This window comes from Mus pahari, chromosome 17 (genome assembly GCF_900095145.1).
Source record: "Mus pahari chromosome 17, PAHARI_EIJ_v1.1, whole genome shotgun sequence".
Classification (NCBI taxonomy): Eukaryota; Metazoa; Chordata; class Mammalia; order Rodentia; family Muridae; genus Mus; species Mus pahari.
In genome coordinates this window covers 42,978,482-42,993,871 of record NC_034606.1, presented here as the reverse complement: position 1 = coordinate 42,993,871, position 15,390 = coordinate 42,978,482, and the positions used below count along the sequence as shown (strand labels likewise).

Here is a 15,390-nt window from a genome sequence, read left to right as displayed (position 1 = left end):
AGAGGAATCAAGTTCAAAGGGATTGGCAGGGGGAGTCTATGGTGCAGGAAATGTCAGTATCAGGCCCGAGAGTCAGTTCTGCTGCTCTAGCTATGGGGTAAGGAGACCAGAGTCACCCCTGTGCCTTTTCTTCTTCGTCTGTTGTCTGCTGTGGTCCTTACTGAAATGCTTCATGTGTCTGCTGCTGCCTTGTATCCTCAGAGGCAGGGAGCAAGAGGATTGGATGCAAGATCCTGAAGCTGAGAATGAGACTGCAGGATGCAGACACCAATAGCAAGCATGTACCAGTTGTCTCTCGTGAAACAGGATACCAAGAGAAGTTAGCTGACAGGGCTGCTGTGTGGAAGGGCGGTTGCTCCCAAGTCTGAGCAGGATGAAGTACTTTGAGGTGGGTTCAGTAAGGGAGAGTCCATGTGATTAAATAGCTCATTCACACCCCTCACCCAGACAACAGAGCCTAACTCAGGAACATCACCTTCTGCACTAATCCCAACATCATTGGGGGTACTTCTGTGCTGCTAAGTCTTTTGGCATGTTTGCATGTGTACACGTCTCTGAGTACAGATCTCTACACATGCCATTGTATGCACATCTCTGTGTGTACCCAGATCTGTATATGACTGAATAGGTCTGTGTGTACATGTCTGTACATGTTTGTGTGTGACTGAGTCTTTGTAAGTACATGTCTCTGTACACATACATGTCTATGAGTGTGTATAGGAGTATGAGTGTGTACAAGTAGGTCTTTGTGTGCACGTCTTTGTATGTCTGTACCCAGGTCTTTGGCATGTGTCTTTGTATGTGTATCTGTTCAGGTATATAGATCTCTGTGTGTACATATCTGTGTCTGTATCTAGGTCTATATTTTCTGTGTGTATGTGTGTGGGTGTGCAAGTCTGTTCAGAGGTGAGAGAAAGCTATGGGAGTTGGCCTCTCCTTATCCTATGTGGCTCCCGATGACCAAAGTCAAGAAGGTGCTAGGCTCAGTGATAGGCACTCTCCTTTGAACCATCTCACTGGCTTGTATCTGGGGCTTTATGTAGCTATTGCTACATGTGTATGGGGGTTGTGGGTATAGGGCTTGCTTCAGAGCAGGATGGCCAGGCCTGAATGTCCCCAGTGTTGTGTTTTATAAAAAAGAAAGAAAGAGCCAGGATTTGTTCATAGTAGGAGGTATGGTGAGGTGGAAAGGGGTGTCTCTGTGGGCCCAAGCTGAGATATTCTTTCCCCCTTGAGGTACCAGCCCTACGATGGTTATAGTATGGAAGAGTTTATTTAGGGCATGGGGAGGGGAGTTGAGGAGGAAGTGGGGACAGAAAGGCAGACGGGTGGAGGGGAATGCAGAGAGAAGGGACAGAGAGGGTAGAGTAGGAAAGTTAAGTGAGACAGTGAGGAGGGGGCAAGCAGCCCCTTCTAAGTGAGTCAGGCATACCTGGCTGTTGCCAGGTAACCGTGGGTGGAGCTTAGGAATGCTAACATCTTGTGCAGTGTCCCTGTTTTTTATGTACAAACTTGGCCAGCCTTGATCACTTTGGAGTCTGATTGAGGTCCAAGCAAAGAGGCAATTCTGGTGAAGGACATGGTGAGGTCATTCCTGCCAGCCAGATTCCTATTCAAGGGCAGCTGGAATTGGCCTGCCCTTAGATAAGAGTGCTATATAACCCACCCTAGGAATTGTTATTTTTTTCCCCTTTATGTGTGAAGCAAATAGGTCTGGTCTTGCTTCATGGCTCCTTCTTTGATTATCTTCCTGAAAGGTAGGAGGCTCTGGAATGCAGCCTGGCCACCTTAGAAGAGGCTGTCAGATTCTCTGAAGCTGGAATTATAGGCCATTGTCCTTATATGGGTGCTGGGAACTGAACTCTGGTCCTCTGGAAGAATAAGCAAGCATTCTTAACCCCAAGCCTGAGCCATTCTCTAGCCCTGGTTGCCGTTGTTGTTTTTAATATAAATTATTTGGAGAATTATCACTAAGGGGGGGGTAAGGTTTAAATAAGGTAAACATTTATGTATTTCATCCAGAATATATACGATATACCCCAGTCACTTAATATTCTATTCCATAGCAACCTTTCAAAATAATGTTACATTTCACCATTACCAGTTTTTGCTGAATGAAAGTCAGCTGAGACCTATGTTTTCTGTAATGATACAGAAAGAAAGACAAGGTCTTGGGATGGACTTGGTCTCTTTGCTTCCCAAGATCCAGGGCTGCAGGTATTTGCACCATGCCCTGTCTGCCTTCCTGGTTCTTAAAGAATGCTCCTGAAGACCTGTGAGCTTCCCAAGCCCCTTGTTTAAGGCTGAGGGGCCAGGATTGCACCTAGGCTTGGTCAAGGCTGGCAAGAGCATGCCAGGGGACTATGGTGAACTACACATGTCCCCTAAGCACCAGGTTTTTGTTTGCTGTTGCCGTCTTCTGGTTCTGGCCTGCCAGAGCTCGGAGCTCCCTTTGGCTCTGGACCCGGGAGTTCTCCTTGGCCTAATTGAAGGTGTGGCTTGGTCCAGCAGGTGGCTTGACCAGTGTTTGGCTCCTCTGCCTAGTGAAGTTTCAGTCAGCTGAGGGGTTTCAGACTGTCAGCTCAGGCTTAGGGGACATCTTGAAATTATTTTTTTTTTATGTTTTTTGTTTTGTTTTGTTTTGTTTTGTTTTTTCGAGACAGGGTTTCTCTGTGTAGCCCTGGCTGTCCTGGAACTCACTCTGTAGACCAGGCTGGCCTCGAACTCAGAAATCCGCCTGCCTCTGCCTCTGGGATTAAAGGCATGCACCACCACGCCGGGCTTGAAATTATTTTTTAGTGGGTGGTACTGGTGTTTCCAGAAATGAAAGTAAGTTCATCCCAGTGAAAAAAATATAAGCACACAGCACCCTGCAAGCATTTCGTGAAGCTGGCTGGTGTTTGTCAAAAAATGTTTGGAAATGTCTGTCCGTCCGTCCGTCCGTCCGTCCGTCCGTCCGTCCGTCCGTGTGTGTGTGTGTGTGTGTGTGTGTGTGTGTCTGTGTCTGTCTGTCTGTGTCCAGTCTGTGTGTCTGTCCTCCTGTGGCTTGAGATGAAAAATAAAAGCTAGAGCTCCTTGAATGAGGTGCTCTGGGGTTGGGGTGGGGGCTCTCACAGCTCTGACCCTGTGCAGTTCCTTCCTGGTGGATCAGGTCTGAGCTGGTCTTATCCTGGAGACCAGTCTGGAAGCCAGCCCTTTGAAGGCCAAATTCTGACTAGACATCTTGACAACATTTTGGGAAAGAACAGCTTTCTTGGAAGAGTTGGGTTAGGCAGGGTGTGACTTCAAGCCCCCCGAAGTATGCAGCACCAATGACTGACTCATAGTGAGTTCAGCCATGACAGAGACTCATTACAGAGCAGGAGACACTGTAGGGGGAGGGGCTGCTTGTCTGGGGCCACCAAACCCTGCCCCCAAGACCTGGTATCCTCCACAGTGGTTCTAGAGTTAGGCTAGATCTTCCTTACCTCTCTGCTTCTCCAGTCACCATGGAGGGCGGGGGGATGGGGGGGTGGGGGGAAGGGATGGGGGGGTGGATTGCCTGAGGCCCAGAGTCTCCTGGGAGTTGAGTTGTCATCTTGCTGAGTCTGATTTCTCCTGAGACTTCCTATGTCCTCCTCCTTCCAGGGGTGGTGTTCATGGTCAGAGTTCACTCCGGTAGTTGCAGGATCAGTTAAGGGAGACTGTTGGGACTGTCACTTGTGTTTTAGAAACAAGGATTAGTGTCTGTCGCACAGATGCCCAGAAGGTGGAGGGGCTATGGTGACAGTGATCCTCTGTGGTCCCAGAGGTCTGGACCTGTGCTTGCACACGTAGTCACACTGACCTCTGGGCAGTGAGGTGTGGCAGATAGTGTGGCTGCATGCGCGTGCTAGGCAGACCTCAGGGCTAGAAACATGCCAGCTCTGAGTTCAGTGAGAGTCTCAAAAAATAAGGTGGAGAGTGCTAGAGGAAGACTGGATGCTGACCTGCCATAGACACTGTCCCCTCCCTCAGCCCATACTTACACACAGAGGGAGAGAGGTAGGTGTTCTATTGGACCAGCATTCAGGAGAGGAAGATTAGACCCTTCCTTCTTCCTCCTTGTGGTCTGATAAGGTCGGGCATTAGCCAACACCCACCTGTGTTGGGCAGCCAACATAGAAGAATGAGGTTATTTGGGGAAGTGGCTCTATAATTCAGCTTAAAAAATAATTTTTTAGGGGCTGGAGATTTGGCTTTGGTAATTTGTGTAAGGCTCTGGGTTAGAAATTTCAGCACCACCCTCAAATAAAGCTAAAAGAAATTAAAAAAAAAATTATTTAACTGTCAGAGAAAATATGTTGCTGAAGACCTGGTGGGTTTGAGATACAGTGACCTTCAAAAACCATCTAGTTAGTTATTTACTTATTCATAGATAGGACCTTGCCATGGCACTTGCCAAGGAGACCCAGGTAGCCTCAAATTCACAGATCTGCCTGCCTCTGCCTTCTGAAGGGTGGGTGTTGAAGGCCTGAGTCTGAGCTACCACCAGGCCCAGGACTTGTTTCTGGCCCTGGGTTTCACTGCTCAGCAGTGTGACGTGGACTCAGACAGGCATTCTGCATTTTCCCAGAGATAGTGCCATATAATTAAAGTTTTCAAGTATGGTTATTTTTCTGCGTTGGTTTTCAGCAAACCATGTTCATATGCTTGAGGGGAGAAAAACCCTCTCTCAGCAGAACCAAAGGGAAGGAAGGAAGGAACCTCACTGTTTGTAGGGCTCCAAGTTACCCTCGTGCATGTGTGGGCAGCAGCCAGCAAACTGGGAGAAGCTGTCTGTGAGAGCACACCACTGGGGTACACAGCTCTGCCCGGAGACAGCAACCCAGAAGTGGTCTGCCAACCTATCAAACCCGAGAGGCAGGGAGGCGACAAGCAGGAGGGGCGAGGGGAGAGACCGGCTGCCCCAATCTGGTTGGGGAATCTCTTCCTGGAATAGCTTGCTTCCCTGCAGCTCCTGAAGTCTGAGTGAAAGCTCATTACATGCAGGTGAGGCTCCAGTGTGAGCTCACTGTGCAAATATTGAAGCAATTAAAATTTAAGCCAGAGGCCAGTGTAAATGACTTATCTGCAGCCCCAGCCCCGCCTGCTACCTGTCTGGCCTTAGCTCTGGGCCAAGACTGCCTAACCTGTTGTTGAAGGCCCCGCCCCCACCTCCCTCCCTTTCCCTTCTTCTGCTCTTTCCTTATCTCCCTTCCTCCTTCCCTTTGTCCTGGAGACTTGAGTGCCAAGGTCCTAGGTGCTAGGACCCCAGGAGACATACTTAAGTGTTTTGAACAGTGCAGTTCCTTCCCACAGCATTGACTTGGGGACCCTGGATTGTAAAGCTGGACAGAGGAAACAGTTCTGTACCATGGAAAATAAGCCGAGTAGCAGAGATTCTGGGACAGGACTGAGTTGGGCCATGGTCGGGGAGGACAGGGATAATTTATACCACAGCATTAGGAATGAGTGGGTTGCTGGGTGAGGGCCATGCCTAGGGCTTAGAAGACTCAGTCAGCAGGAAACAGGAGGGGGTATACTGCTGGTCTGGGGGATAATGTGAGGATGACAGTGATGGGTTGGGCTCCAGAGGCCTGTATGGGCAGTTTGCCCTCAGAGTGGACCTATGCACTGTTGGGAGTGGCTGGCTCATACCACTTTCTTCCCAGACTGACTTATTCATTCATTTAGAAATGGTTTGTGTGGAGGAGACTCATGTCTGTCCTGGAGTTCTTGTGCCATGTGCTACATACATAGGGTCCCTGACACACTGCAAACAATCTATATAGAGCCCTGGGGCTGGCTACTTGTCATCTGGGTGGCTGTGACAGTAGGACTCCTGGGAGTTGGGGTGGGGGTCAGAAGGTAAAATCTGGCAGCTTTTGTCTTGTTCTTCTAGTTTTAATCCCTACCCTGTCTGCCTGGTTCCCCTTGAACTCCCATGCCTTCCTAAACTGGAAACTGGATCCCCTGAGTCCTCTACCCTGTCTACACTAGGAACTGGATCCTCTGAGTCCCCTACTTTGTCTACACTGGGAGCTGATTCCCGAGTCTCCTACTTTGTGTACACTGGGAACTGGATCCCCTGAGTCCTCTACCCTATCGACACTAGGAACTATGAGTCCTTACAGTCTACACTGGGAACTGGATTCCCTGAGTCACCTACTTTGTCTACACTGGGAGCTGATTCCCGAGTCTTCTATTTTTCTGCCCTGGGAACTGAAACCCCTCTGAGTCCCCTTCTCTGACTGCCCTGGTCCAGTACTTTCCAACTGCCAGCTTCCCGTATGTGGCTACCCACCCCCTCAGTGAAGTATGTAGGGTGACCTCTAAAATACAGAGCTGATGATGTCATTTCCCCCTCCCTCACTGTCCCTAGAATAAAGTCCACATTCTTAAATGGCTGATAAGATCCACTTAGGCAGGCATTGGTGATGCCTACAGCCCCTTGTAAATTCACCCCACGTTTACTGCCTAGGATGGAATCTACACATAAAATTCTCATGCCTCAATTTTTTTTTAATTGGCAAAATAAAACCTGTTTGTATTTACCGTGTACATTATTTTAAAATATGTGCTGGCGTCCTTTGCTGGGCAGAGGGCATTGTGAAAATGACCACAGGCCACATGCCAGGCAGGCTTTGGGCTGAATTCCTCTGGGCCTTCTTTCTCTGTTTTCCTTATCTGCCAAGTATCAGCTTGGGCCCGGGTTGGAAAACTGCTAATACAAACAGGTCCTAGCTTCTTCTGTAAGCAAACAACATTCCTGAGGGGCACGTGCGTGCGTGTGTGCGCGCGTGTGTGCATGTGTGCGCGTGTGCATGTGCGTGTGTGTGTGTGTGTGTGTGTGTGTGTGTGTGTGTCTCCTAGTTCTCTGGCAGCTTCTATCTCCTCCCCTCTCAACCTGAGGCTACTGAGAAGCTGGCCTTGAGGCAGTGGCCCCTTTGTGGACCCTCCCTGTGAATAGCTACTGTCCTAGGTGTCTGTGCCAATGCTCCTTGTGTGCTTTGAGCTTAACAGCAGCCCCAGTAGACATCTTGCAAGTGTGAAAGCTGAGGCGCAGGGTTAGGTAACAAACAGGTGGCCAGTGCCAGGCCAGGCGCAGGTCCAGCTTTCCTGGCACAGTTTGTGCGCACATCCTGTCAGCGTTTCCCAGATCAACTTGGAGCAGTCTTTTTTCCCCCACAGGATCTTCAAGAGAGCCAAGCCTAATCGGATGAACGCAGGCAGGCTTCCTTTGGCCTGCATCAGAGCTCCGCAGGAGGCTGTGGTACTGTATGCTTCCTCTGAGGGGGAGCAGAACCTGCAGAGTCACAGGGACCCTTCCTAGGGAGGATGGGGAGTCATTTGTGGAGCAGGACAAAGTAGAAATGTGAAACATTAAAAGTCTCTGTGGGAGTGTGAAGTGTTACTTAGCTTTCAGGTCATAAGAGTTGTGAACAGATGACAGAAGATTGTGGCATTCGAGCCCTGGTCTTTTTGGCCCCCAAACTATACCCATTCTATGTGTGTGGTGCACTCAAAGCATTTGTCTTGGGACTGGAACAAATGCCCCCATTGATTCTCCTAGTTCTAAGACTTGGCTCTAAGCTGATGGCTGAGATTGATGGCTGCAGCCCTTGTTTGGCAGGTGAAGACTCAGCCCTTTGCAGATCCTTCTGGTACCCAAAGGTGCAGCACAGGCCCTGCCAGTCAGCATCCTTTCTGGTAAATTGGTCCGGTAGGCCCAACTTTGTCTCAGTATGTTGGGGTGCCAGAAAGTTCTAGAAAACAGTTTAGTCCCATGCAAAGCCTTTGGGGATGATTAAAATTATCTGCGCCCCATTTTTTCTTCGTAGATCAAGGCCTCAATTATGCTTTCCCTTTTTGTTTTGAGTGTTTGCCAGTCAGTCCATGAATGATGTAGTTTTCCTGGAGATGAGCTGACATTGCCCCTTACTCCTTGACTCAGTAGATCTCCCTCCTCTCTTCTGGACTCTAGGCAAGTGCATTCCAGAGTTCTCTGCCAGCCAGACTCCTGGGTCAGACACCTCAGAGCCAGGGAGGATTTTCCAGCTGTGGACCTACTGTTGAGGTGCAGTTGGCCTTTGACTCTCCTGTCTTCTCTGACTTCTGGGGGCATTTTTGGGTATTGCACCAGGGACAGGGTGTTTATTAGCATCTAGTTGGCAGAGGCCAGGGGTGCTAATTTAAATATGCATAGGTCAACCCTGCCAAGCATGATTTAGCTCTACAGAATACTAGAAAAATCCTGCCCTACCCAAGCATACCATTTGTGTATCACTGCTGTGATCACTGCTGTTAGCCCTGCCCCCAGCCTGAGCCACCCTTCCCCTTTTGCATCAGCAGTGAGAATTCTTTCTGCCCAGCTCCAAGGACCTCAGAGCTTTGGTGATTGCCTCTGAGCTCCCACGGAGTCCTTGTTTCTGCTGCCTGCACTGAGCCTGTTGGCTGGTGGCATGGCTTTCCCTCCTCAGTGAGTGTTCCATGGTATGTGTGCTTTAAGGAGCATATGTGGAACTAAACAACCTGTGCATAGGGAAAGCAGCATGCAGTGGGGTCCGGGCCGAGGCACAGCAAGCACTCCCCTCTCAGCCGTCAAATCTGTCCAATGGACACCTGCTGCATTTGGGTCTTGGGGACACTGACCAAAAATGTAAGAAAATTGCTTTCTTTCTGTCTCCTGTTTGCCCTCCTTTGTCCATATTGACACCTCAGAGCTGTGTGTGTGCAGTCTGTCCTGTGTCTCTGCACTGTAAAATCTGGGGACTTTTGCACCTTTGTGGTGTCTTTTTTTTTTTTTTTTTTAAAGTTTTTTTTTTTTTTTTTTTAAAGATTTATTTATTTATTATATGTACGTACACTGTAGCTGTCTTCAGACACTCCAGAAGAGGGAGTCAGATCTTGTTACAGATGGTTGTGAGCCACCATGTGGTTGCTGGGATTTGAACTCTGCACCTTTGGAAGAGCAGTCGGGTGCTCTTACCCGCTGAGCCATCTCACCAGCCCCTGTGGTGTCTTTTTATGTATAGATTTTCAAATATTTATTTGTTGTGAATAAATGAGGAAGTGAAGCTCCTGGCTTTGAAGATTGTTACAGCAGTTACTTTTAGAGGACCGGTGTCATTAGTGGTGGGATTCGGGCTTGATAATTTCATTGACCTCAGGGAGACTACTATCTACCAATAAAGACATCTAATTGTGAATCTGAAGGGACCATGATCCAGCACTTCTCCATCATTCTGTGTCTGAGCATTTGGGGGACATCAATGTTCCAACCATAACACAGAATCTGAGTTGAGGGTGCCAGGGTCAGGACTGGAATCTCAGCCTTCAGCATTGGTGACTGCTGGGCCCGACTGCACTTAACACATTACTGTGGCTCTGGCAGTTCTATTTTCTTTTCTTTCTTTTTTTTTTTTTTTTTTGGTTTTTCGAGACAGGGTTTCTCTGTATAGCTCTGGCTGTCCTGGAACTCACTTGGTAGACCAGGCTGGCCTCGAACTCAGAAATCCGCCTGCCTCTGCCTCCCGAGTGCTGGGATTAAAGGCCTGCGCCACCAGGCCTGGCTGGCAGTTCTATTTTCAATCCGAATATCTGTGCAAGCCAGGGCAGGGTGCCAGGCCCACAGCTTTGAGGAGGCATCCTCATGTCTGCCTCACCTGGGGCTTCTCCATTTGTTTCCTTCTCATGGTCCTGTGACTTTGGGGGACAGTGGAAGTGACACCAAGCTCCGAGGTCCCGTAGGCCTAAGTTAACCTGTACTTTGAGGCTTGTTGGGGTCTCCTCTCTCTCTCTGTGGTAAAGTGAATGTGATGGATGGTATATTCCTTATGAGGTGGTGCCAGGTGGGGTGGGAGTCAGGCACACACAGGCAAGCATGAGAGCAGAGGCTTTAGGTGAGCGTGACAGGGTGAGGGGTGCCAGCCTGGGAAATCTTCCTGGTTGTCTAGGAATGGAAAAGCTCACGGCATAGTCTCCAGCATAATTCTTGACTGGGCCAGCAGTTTGTTTTCTGAATAAACACACAGATAAGTGAGGAGAGAAGCAGGAAGGGCGGGGGAGACAACCTAGAGGATGCTTGGGGCGGGTGGGAAGGTGAGAGTGAGGGGATTGCATTCTGGGTTGAAAGAAGAGGTTTTTGGTCAACCTCTTTGCTTTCAGTTTCATCATTTCCTGAGAGTCCTAATTTAGCTTCTGGTGTGTCCTGCTCGATTATGGCCTAAAAAGGCAACAGCTTGGGTTTCTGGAGTTGGATGGGTACCCGCAGGAAGCTGTTGGGGAAGGGCGGCCCAACCCAACTGGTCTTCAGTGGGCCAGAGCTGCTGTGTCCCTTAACTCCTCAAGTGCTGCTTGCCAGCCACAGGAGCGTCCCTGTGAGTGCCAGGTCAGGCAGTGTTGGCACAGTCACGTTCTGGCACACACATACTCCCTCCCTAACGGCAGCAGCCTTCTTAGAAGATGATTAGACTGCACAGACGTGTTCCTACAAGTCTCCACTGTACTGAGCCTCACTGCAAGGAGACCTACTGCTAATGGGGGAAACTAAACCCAGCAAAGTGTACTGAAAAACTGTTTTAGGGCTAGCCCGGTGGTAGACTGCTTGTGTAGCATGCACAAAGCCCTGGTTCAATTCAATTCCTGGAATTGAAAATAACAACAAAAGCTAAAAACCAAACTAAATCCAAACCCCTCCCCCAACCCCCAAGTATGTCACTTCAAGCCAAACCAAACCGCTTGGGAATACTATGCAGTCACTGAATGAGCCACAAAGAAGTGTTCTGGGTTTGTTTTGGTTCACCCGAGGCAACAACCCCCGAGGAATCCAGCCTCTGCCTCTGGACTTCAGTCATTACCTCCCTGAGCATGGGGGTGCCATAAGCCAGGACCTTTGAGCCTCTGCACAAGCTCCTGGCTCCCAGAGAACTGTGCTTACAGATGGGTGTTATCATGCGTACCTGTCCATTTGCGATTCTATAAGGAGTATTAGCTTCTAATGGTTATTCTGCAGATGAGCATTGAGAAGAACAAGTCATGGGTGCTCACGTCCTCCAGACCCACCAGCCATGGTATACCCCAGAGCCTGGCTTCTGTTTTTATTTCTGCCATTGTGCATTTGTAATGAGTTGCCATTTTGGCTATTAAAATACTGTTTTTGGCAGTGTACTGCCTTCCCAGTGGACTGCGACCGAGTCTGTCATTGTTGAGCCTCTGACACTCGTCCCTCCCCGGGGTAGTTTTGTTTATAGAATTGCTGATGTGTTCACCATGGGACGATGCACTTATTTATTAGTTTCTAACCAAATCTCACTTTCTCTCAGACGTGTAGGGTAAGAAAATCCTGGCAATTGCTCCATCTGATTGTGTAGAATTTCACCGTGATGTGGCTCATGTTCTATCGTTGTTCCTCTCTTAGGTCCTGGCTGTAAGTCACCATGGCTCAGCAGGCTGCAGACAAGTACCTCTATGTGGATAAAAACTTCATCAATAACCCGCTGGCCCAAGCCGACTGGGCTGCCAAGAAGTTGGTGTGGGTGCCTTCCAGCAAGAATGGCTTTGAACCAGCTAGCCTCAAGGAGGAGGTGGGAGAAGAGGCCATTGTGGAGCTGGTGGAGAATGGGAAGAAGGTGAAGGTGAACAAGGACGACATCCAGAAGATGAACCCACCCAAGTTCTCCAAGGTGGAGGACATGGCAGAGCTCACGTGCCTCAACGAAGCTTCGGTGCTGCACAACCTCAAGGAGCGATATTACTCAGGGCTCATCTACGTAAGTGACCTGGGAATGGGTGGAGTCTCTTTACCCCTAGGTGCTGGCGCTCCCACTCTCTGGGTGAGAGGAGGGCTTTGAGGAGTGCCTGGTGACATGTTCACTGCTGCTGCATCTGCACATCCCAGAGGAATGCTCCGACATTACCCTCTGTTCCCTGCATGCAGGAAGAGCAAGCTCCCACCTGCTAGCCTCTGACCTCAGATCTTTGTGAGACATGTGGGTTCAGGCCAACATAGTAAATTCCTTCTAAGTGGAGGATGCTGTCTTCTGGCTCCCTTAGTCTTCTGTACCACTTGGTCAGACCCTGTAGCCACCAGTTTGGTTCAGTCTCTATTTGGTACCTCTGCTAAGTTTTCCTTGTGGAACCCCGGTGGTAAAGCCTCCTTCCTAAGGCTGCATGTAGGACCTGACATGAAATCAGCTCTAACAAAGACATGTCATTAGTGTCCTGAGAGCAGTGGTGTGCAAAGGCCCCAAGTATACCAAAGACCAGAGTGTCTTTCTTTCGTTGGGACTTTGATTTTCAGGTGGACACTTTTGTCACCATGTGGGTGGTGTTGACAACATTTCCCAGCCCCTTGTAGGCAACGTGATCTCAGGGTTCTTTTTAGTGCCCACCCCAGATTTATCTTTTTCTTTTTTTCCATTAAGGTCTTTGAAAACAGAACATTGTTTTATTATTGATCAGTGAAATCATCCAGATGAACCCGAAGCTGCATCCGCTGCCCTCTTGGGCTTAGATATTTCTCCATCCCAAACTTCATGCCTGAATCTGCCATAGACATTTTTTAGGAGCCTCATTTGCTGACCCGGGATGGTTTTTGTCTGTCAGCCTTCGCACTCCAGTTATATTTTTCCCTTGTATTTGGCAGGGCCATACCTGCCACAGTGGGCTCGGAAGGGGGTGGGCCTTAGAGCCACAGCAAGGGCTCACCCATGCATCTTCTGTGACATGTTACCTTGCTTCTGCCAAGATCAAAGATTTCCTCTTTTTAGCTTAGGTGTTTAGGAAGAAATAAGTGGTGATGGTTGTTCTTAAAATAGCTCTTTGTTTGAATATGTTGCTGTAGCCACCTTGGTCTTGCTCTCAAGGCTGAGTAACACAGTTCAGAACCCAAGGGAATGAGGTACCTCAGGGTTTCTATAGTCCTCTTATCTGACAGCCAGGAAGCCCAAGTCTCAGTGCACCAGGCTTGCTGTTGATCTTGGGGAGGAGCAGACTCATGTGCTGAGGGGGCGCTGAGAGCTCCCACGGGACCAGCACTGAGTTTTCTCTGAGATGCCGGGGTGATTTCACATTTCCACAACGTGCTTCCTCCCCCGCTGATTGCTTCTATCACATGTGCCAAAACCCTCAACCCAGAAGTCCCAGGTGGGCCAGATTATAACAAGAGCGGTTATCCACTGACTTGTACCTAGACCTGGGGTTCAGGTGAGAATGTGTATAAAGCAAATCCAAAACTCCTGCCCCTCAGAAGCATCAAACATGAAATTCAAGTTAAGGGCCTGTGGAAAAATGAAGGAAGAAAGCCTGTGTCTGCCTAGATAACAGGATCCCATTCCCCTTGTCTGGGAGTGGGGTGCTCTTAGCAAGCTTTGTTGCTGATGTCACGTCCACTCTGCTGTGCTGCTCACCCCCTTACTGATCATGTCACACGGAGCCTCTGTAAAGCTTCCAGGTAGCTCCTGGCTTGCACCAGATCTGGGCTCTGGCTGCCACTGTTTAAGTGAAGGTCCTCTCCTTGGTGTCTCCATTTAACTGAGCCCTTGTTGGGAAACAGACTGGCCGCTTGCACTTGCCTCTAGCTAGCTGCTCTCCTTCCCACGTGGGCCATGTTAGCTGTCAAAGGGCATTCAGTGTTAAGCAGTACCCCTTGTGAGTGACAGTGCAGGGCTTCCTTCTGTAGGTGGATGTTGTGCATGGAAGCCAGGCATTGCTCCCCCCACCCCCCAGCTCTGGTTGTAGGCATTAGCTCTGGGCTTGGTTCCTTTGTCAGGCAGGTCTCTCTCAGCAGATGCAGAACTGTGGGGCGATCAAAGCCTTTGTGGCTGGCTGGGCTGGGCTGCAGCCCCGCTCACAGCCTATATATGTGCATCAGGGTTCCACACTGTGACTCCAGGAATACTCATGCCCCATTTGCCCAGCTTTGTGGGCGGCATGGCCAATTCTGTACCACAGCTGCTCTGCCTTTTCCTTTGGGGGGAGGTGAGGCTTGGGACAGGGGGCGACAGGGCACAAAGAGCCTCTGTGGCCCGTGAATGGAGCAGCTTCCTGGTGTGGCTGAGTGGGAGCAGGGCCACTTGCTCAGTGCCTGTGTCTCTATGAGCATTTAGTGTGTTCCTTCCTCCCACCTGAGCTGGGCACCCCCTTGTCAGGGCTCAGCTGGCTGGCGTTACTGACTGGGGAGTGTGTGTGTGTGTGTGTGTGTGTGTGTGTGTGTGTGTGTGTGCCCGGAGAGTCCTTTAGAGCCCTCTGCAGTATCTATCCAGAAGAATGGTCCTAATGACCCTCTGTCCCCTTCTGTGTTTTTGCCGGCTGTTTCAAGCATCTGGCTCTGTGGCACACCCCACATGAGGGACCACGCGTCCTTGGCTTTTTTATTGGGCTGGAGTTCCTACAGTGCGGGTTTTCTCCCAAGGCTGAGAACAAAGTCCAAGTGTTGGAGATCCTGGCATGACTTCATTATTCTTTGAACTTGTATCTTGTTCCCACCTGATGCCATACTACATGGGATACCACAAGATGACCTTGCTCCTGTCTTTTGGTAGCATCTATACCCTTGTCACATTGAGCTTTTTTGCTTTAACCTTCCTGGTCCCTTGAGAATAGAGTAATTGGAGGGAGAACACACAGCTGAAGCCCCCTGTCCCATTCTATAACTTCTTGGGAAGGGAGGCTGCAGCTCCACCTGCAGACAAACCTCTGTTAGCATCCAGGTTACCTACTCTCTCTCCCTAGTGGAAAGCAGTCGACATGTGACTGGGTGGTGGCTCCTGAGCATTGACCCTAGCCTGGCTTTTCTTGGCAGTTCCAAGGAGAAAGTTTTTGGTCAAGTGCTGGGGAAGAGCCCCGTCTTTATGCCGGGCTTTTATGCAAGCCCCTGGGTTTAGGCTTGCTTGCAGCTTGCCAGAGAAAGCACAGGGAGGTGGAAGGAGCTAGACGCACACCATGGTCAGCTTCCCAGCCTGGCTGCCCTGGATCAGGGATAAACTGTCCAGTGAAGATGTAGGAAGCACGGGGGCCTCAATCCCCAGGCTTCCCTCCGGGTTGGGATCCACTTTCCCCGGAAGATCGTGCTGGGAATGCTGTTGCTCCTTATAAACAGCCCTGCCCCCTAAACTGTCCCTGGGTGCCCCTGGCAGGGACAGTTCTCATGGTGCTTAGGAGTCTGCCATCTGTGTGTTTGGAAGGAGCAGGAATTATTAGAATTGATCACACGGCATTGTGGGCTTAGAAACATGGAGGAAAGAGCTGTGCAAGGTGACTGACTGTAGGAAGGAGCCCTGGACAGCAGCTCTCCTGAGCCAACAGTGTGCTCCTACCCCTCGCTTTGCAGTAAGTTGCCTACTTCAGCCTGTGCTCTTTCTACAGATTGGGAACTGGAGGCAGAAGGGT

General features: G+C 49.8%; 1 protein-coding gene across 2 annotated transcripts in view; it reads left to right on the top strand.

Moving 5' to 3' along the window:
• Window positions 1-15,390, top strand: part of Myh9 (myosin heavy chain 9) — a 77,984-nt gene that overhangs the window by 14,442 nt on the left and 48,152 nt on the right. For both annotated transcript variants that reach the window (XM_021216309.2, XM_029547989.1), the window contains exon 2: window positions 11,420-11,771. In XM_021216309.2, the coding sequence (XP_021071968.1) occupies window positions 11,439-11,771 (333 nt within the window). In that variant the 5' untranslated portion in view covers window positions 11,420-11,438. The remainder of the gene's footprint in view (window positions 1-11,419; window positions 11,772-15,390) is intronic.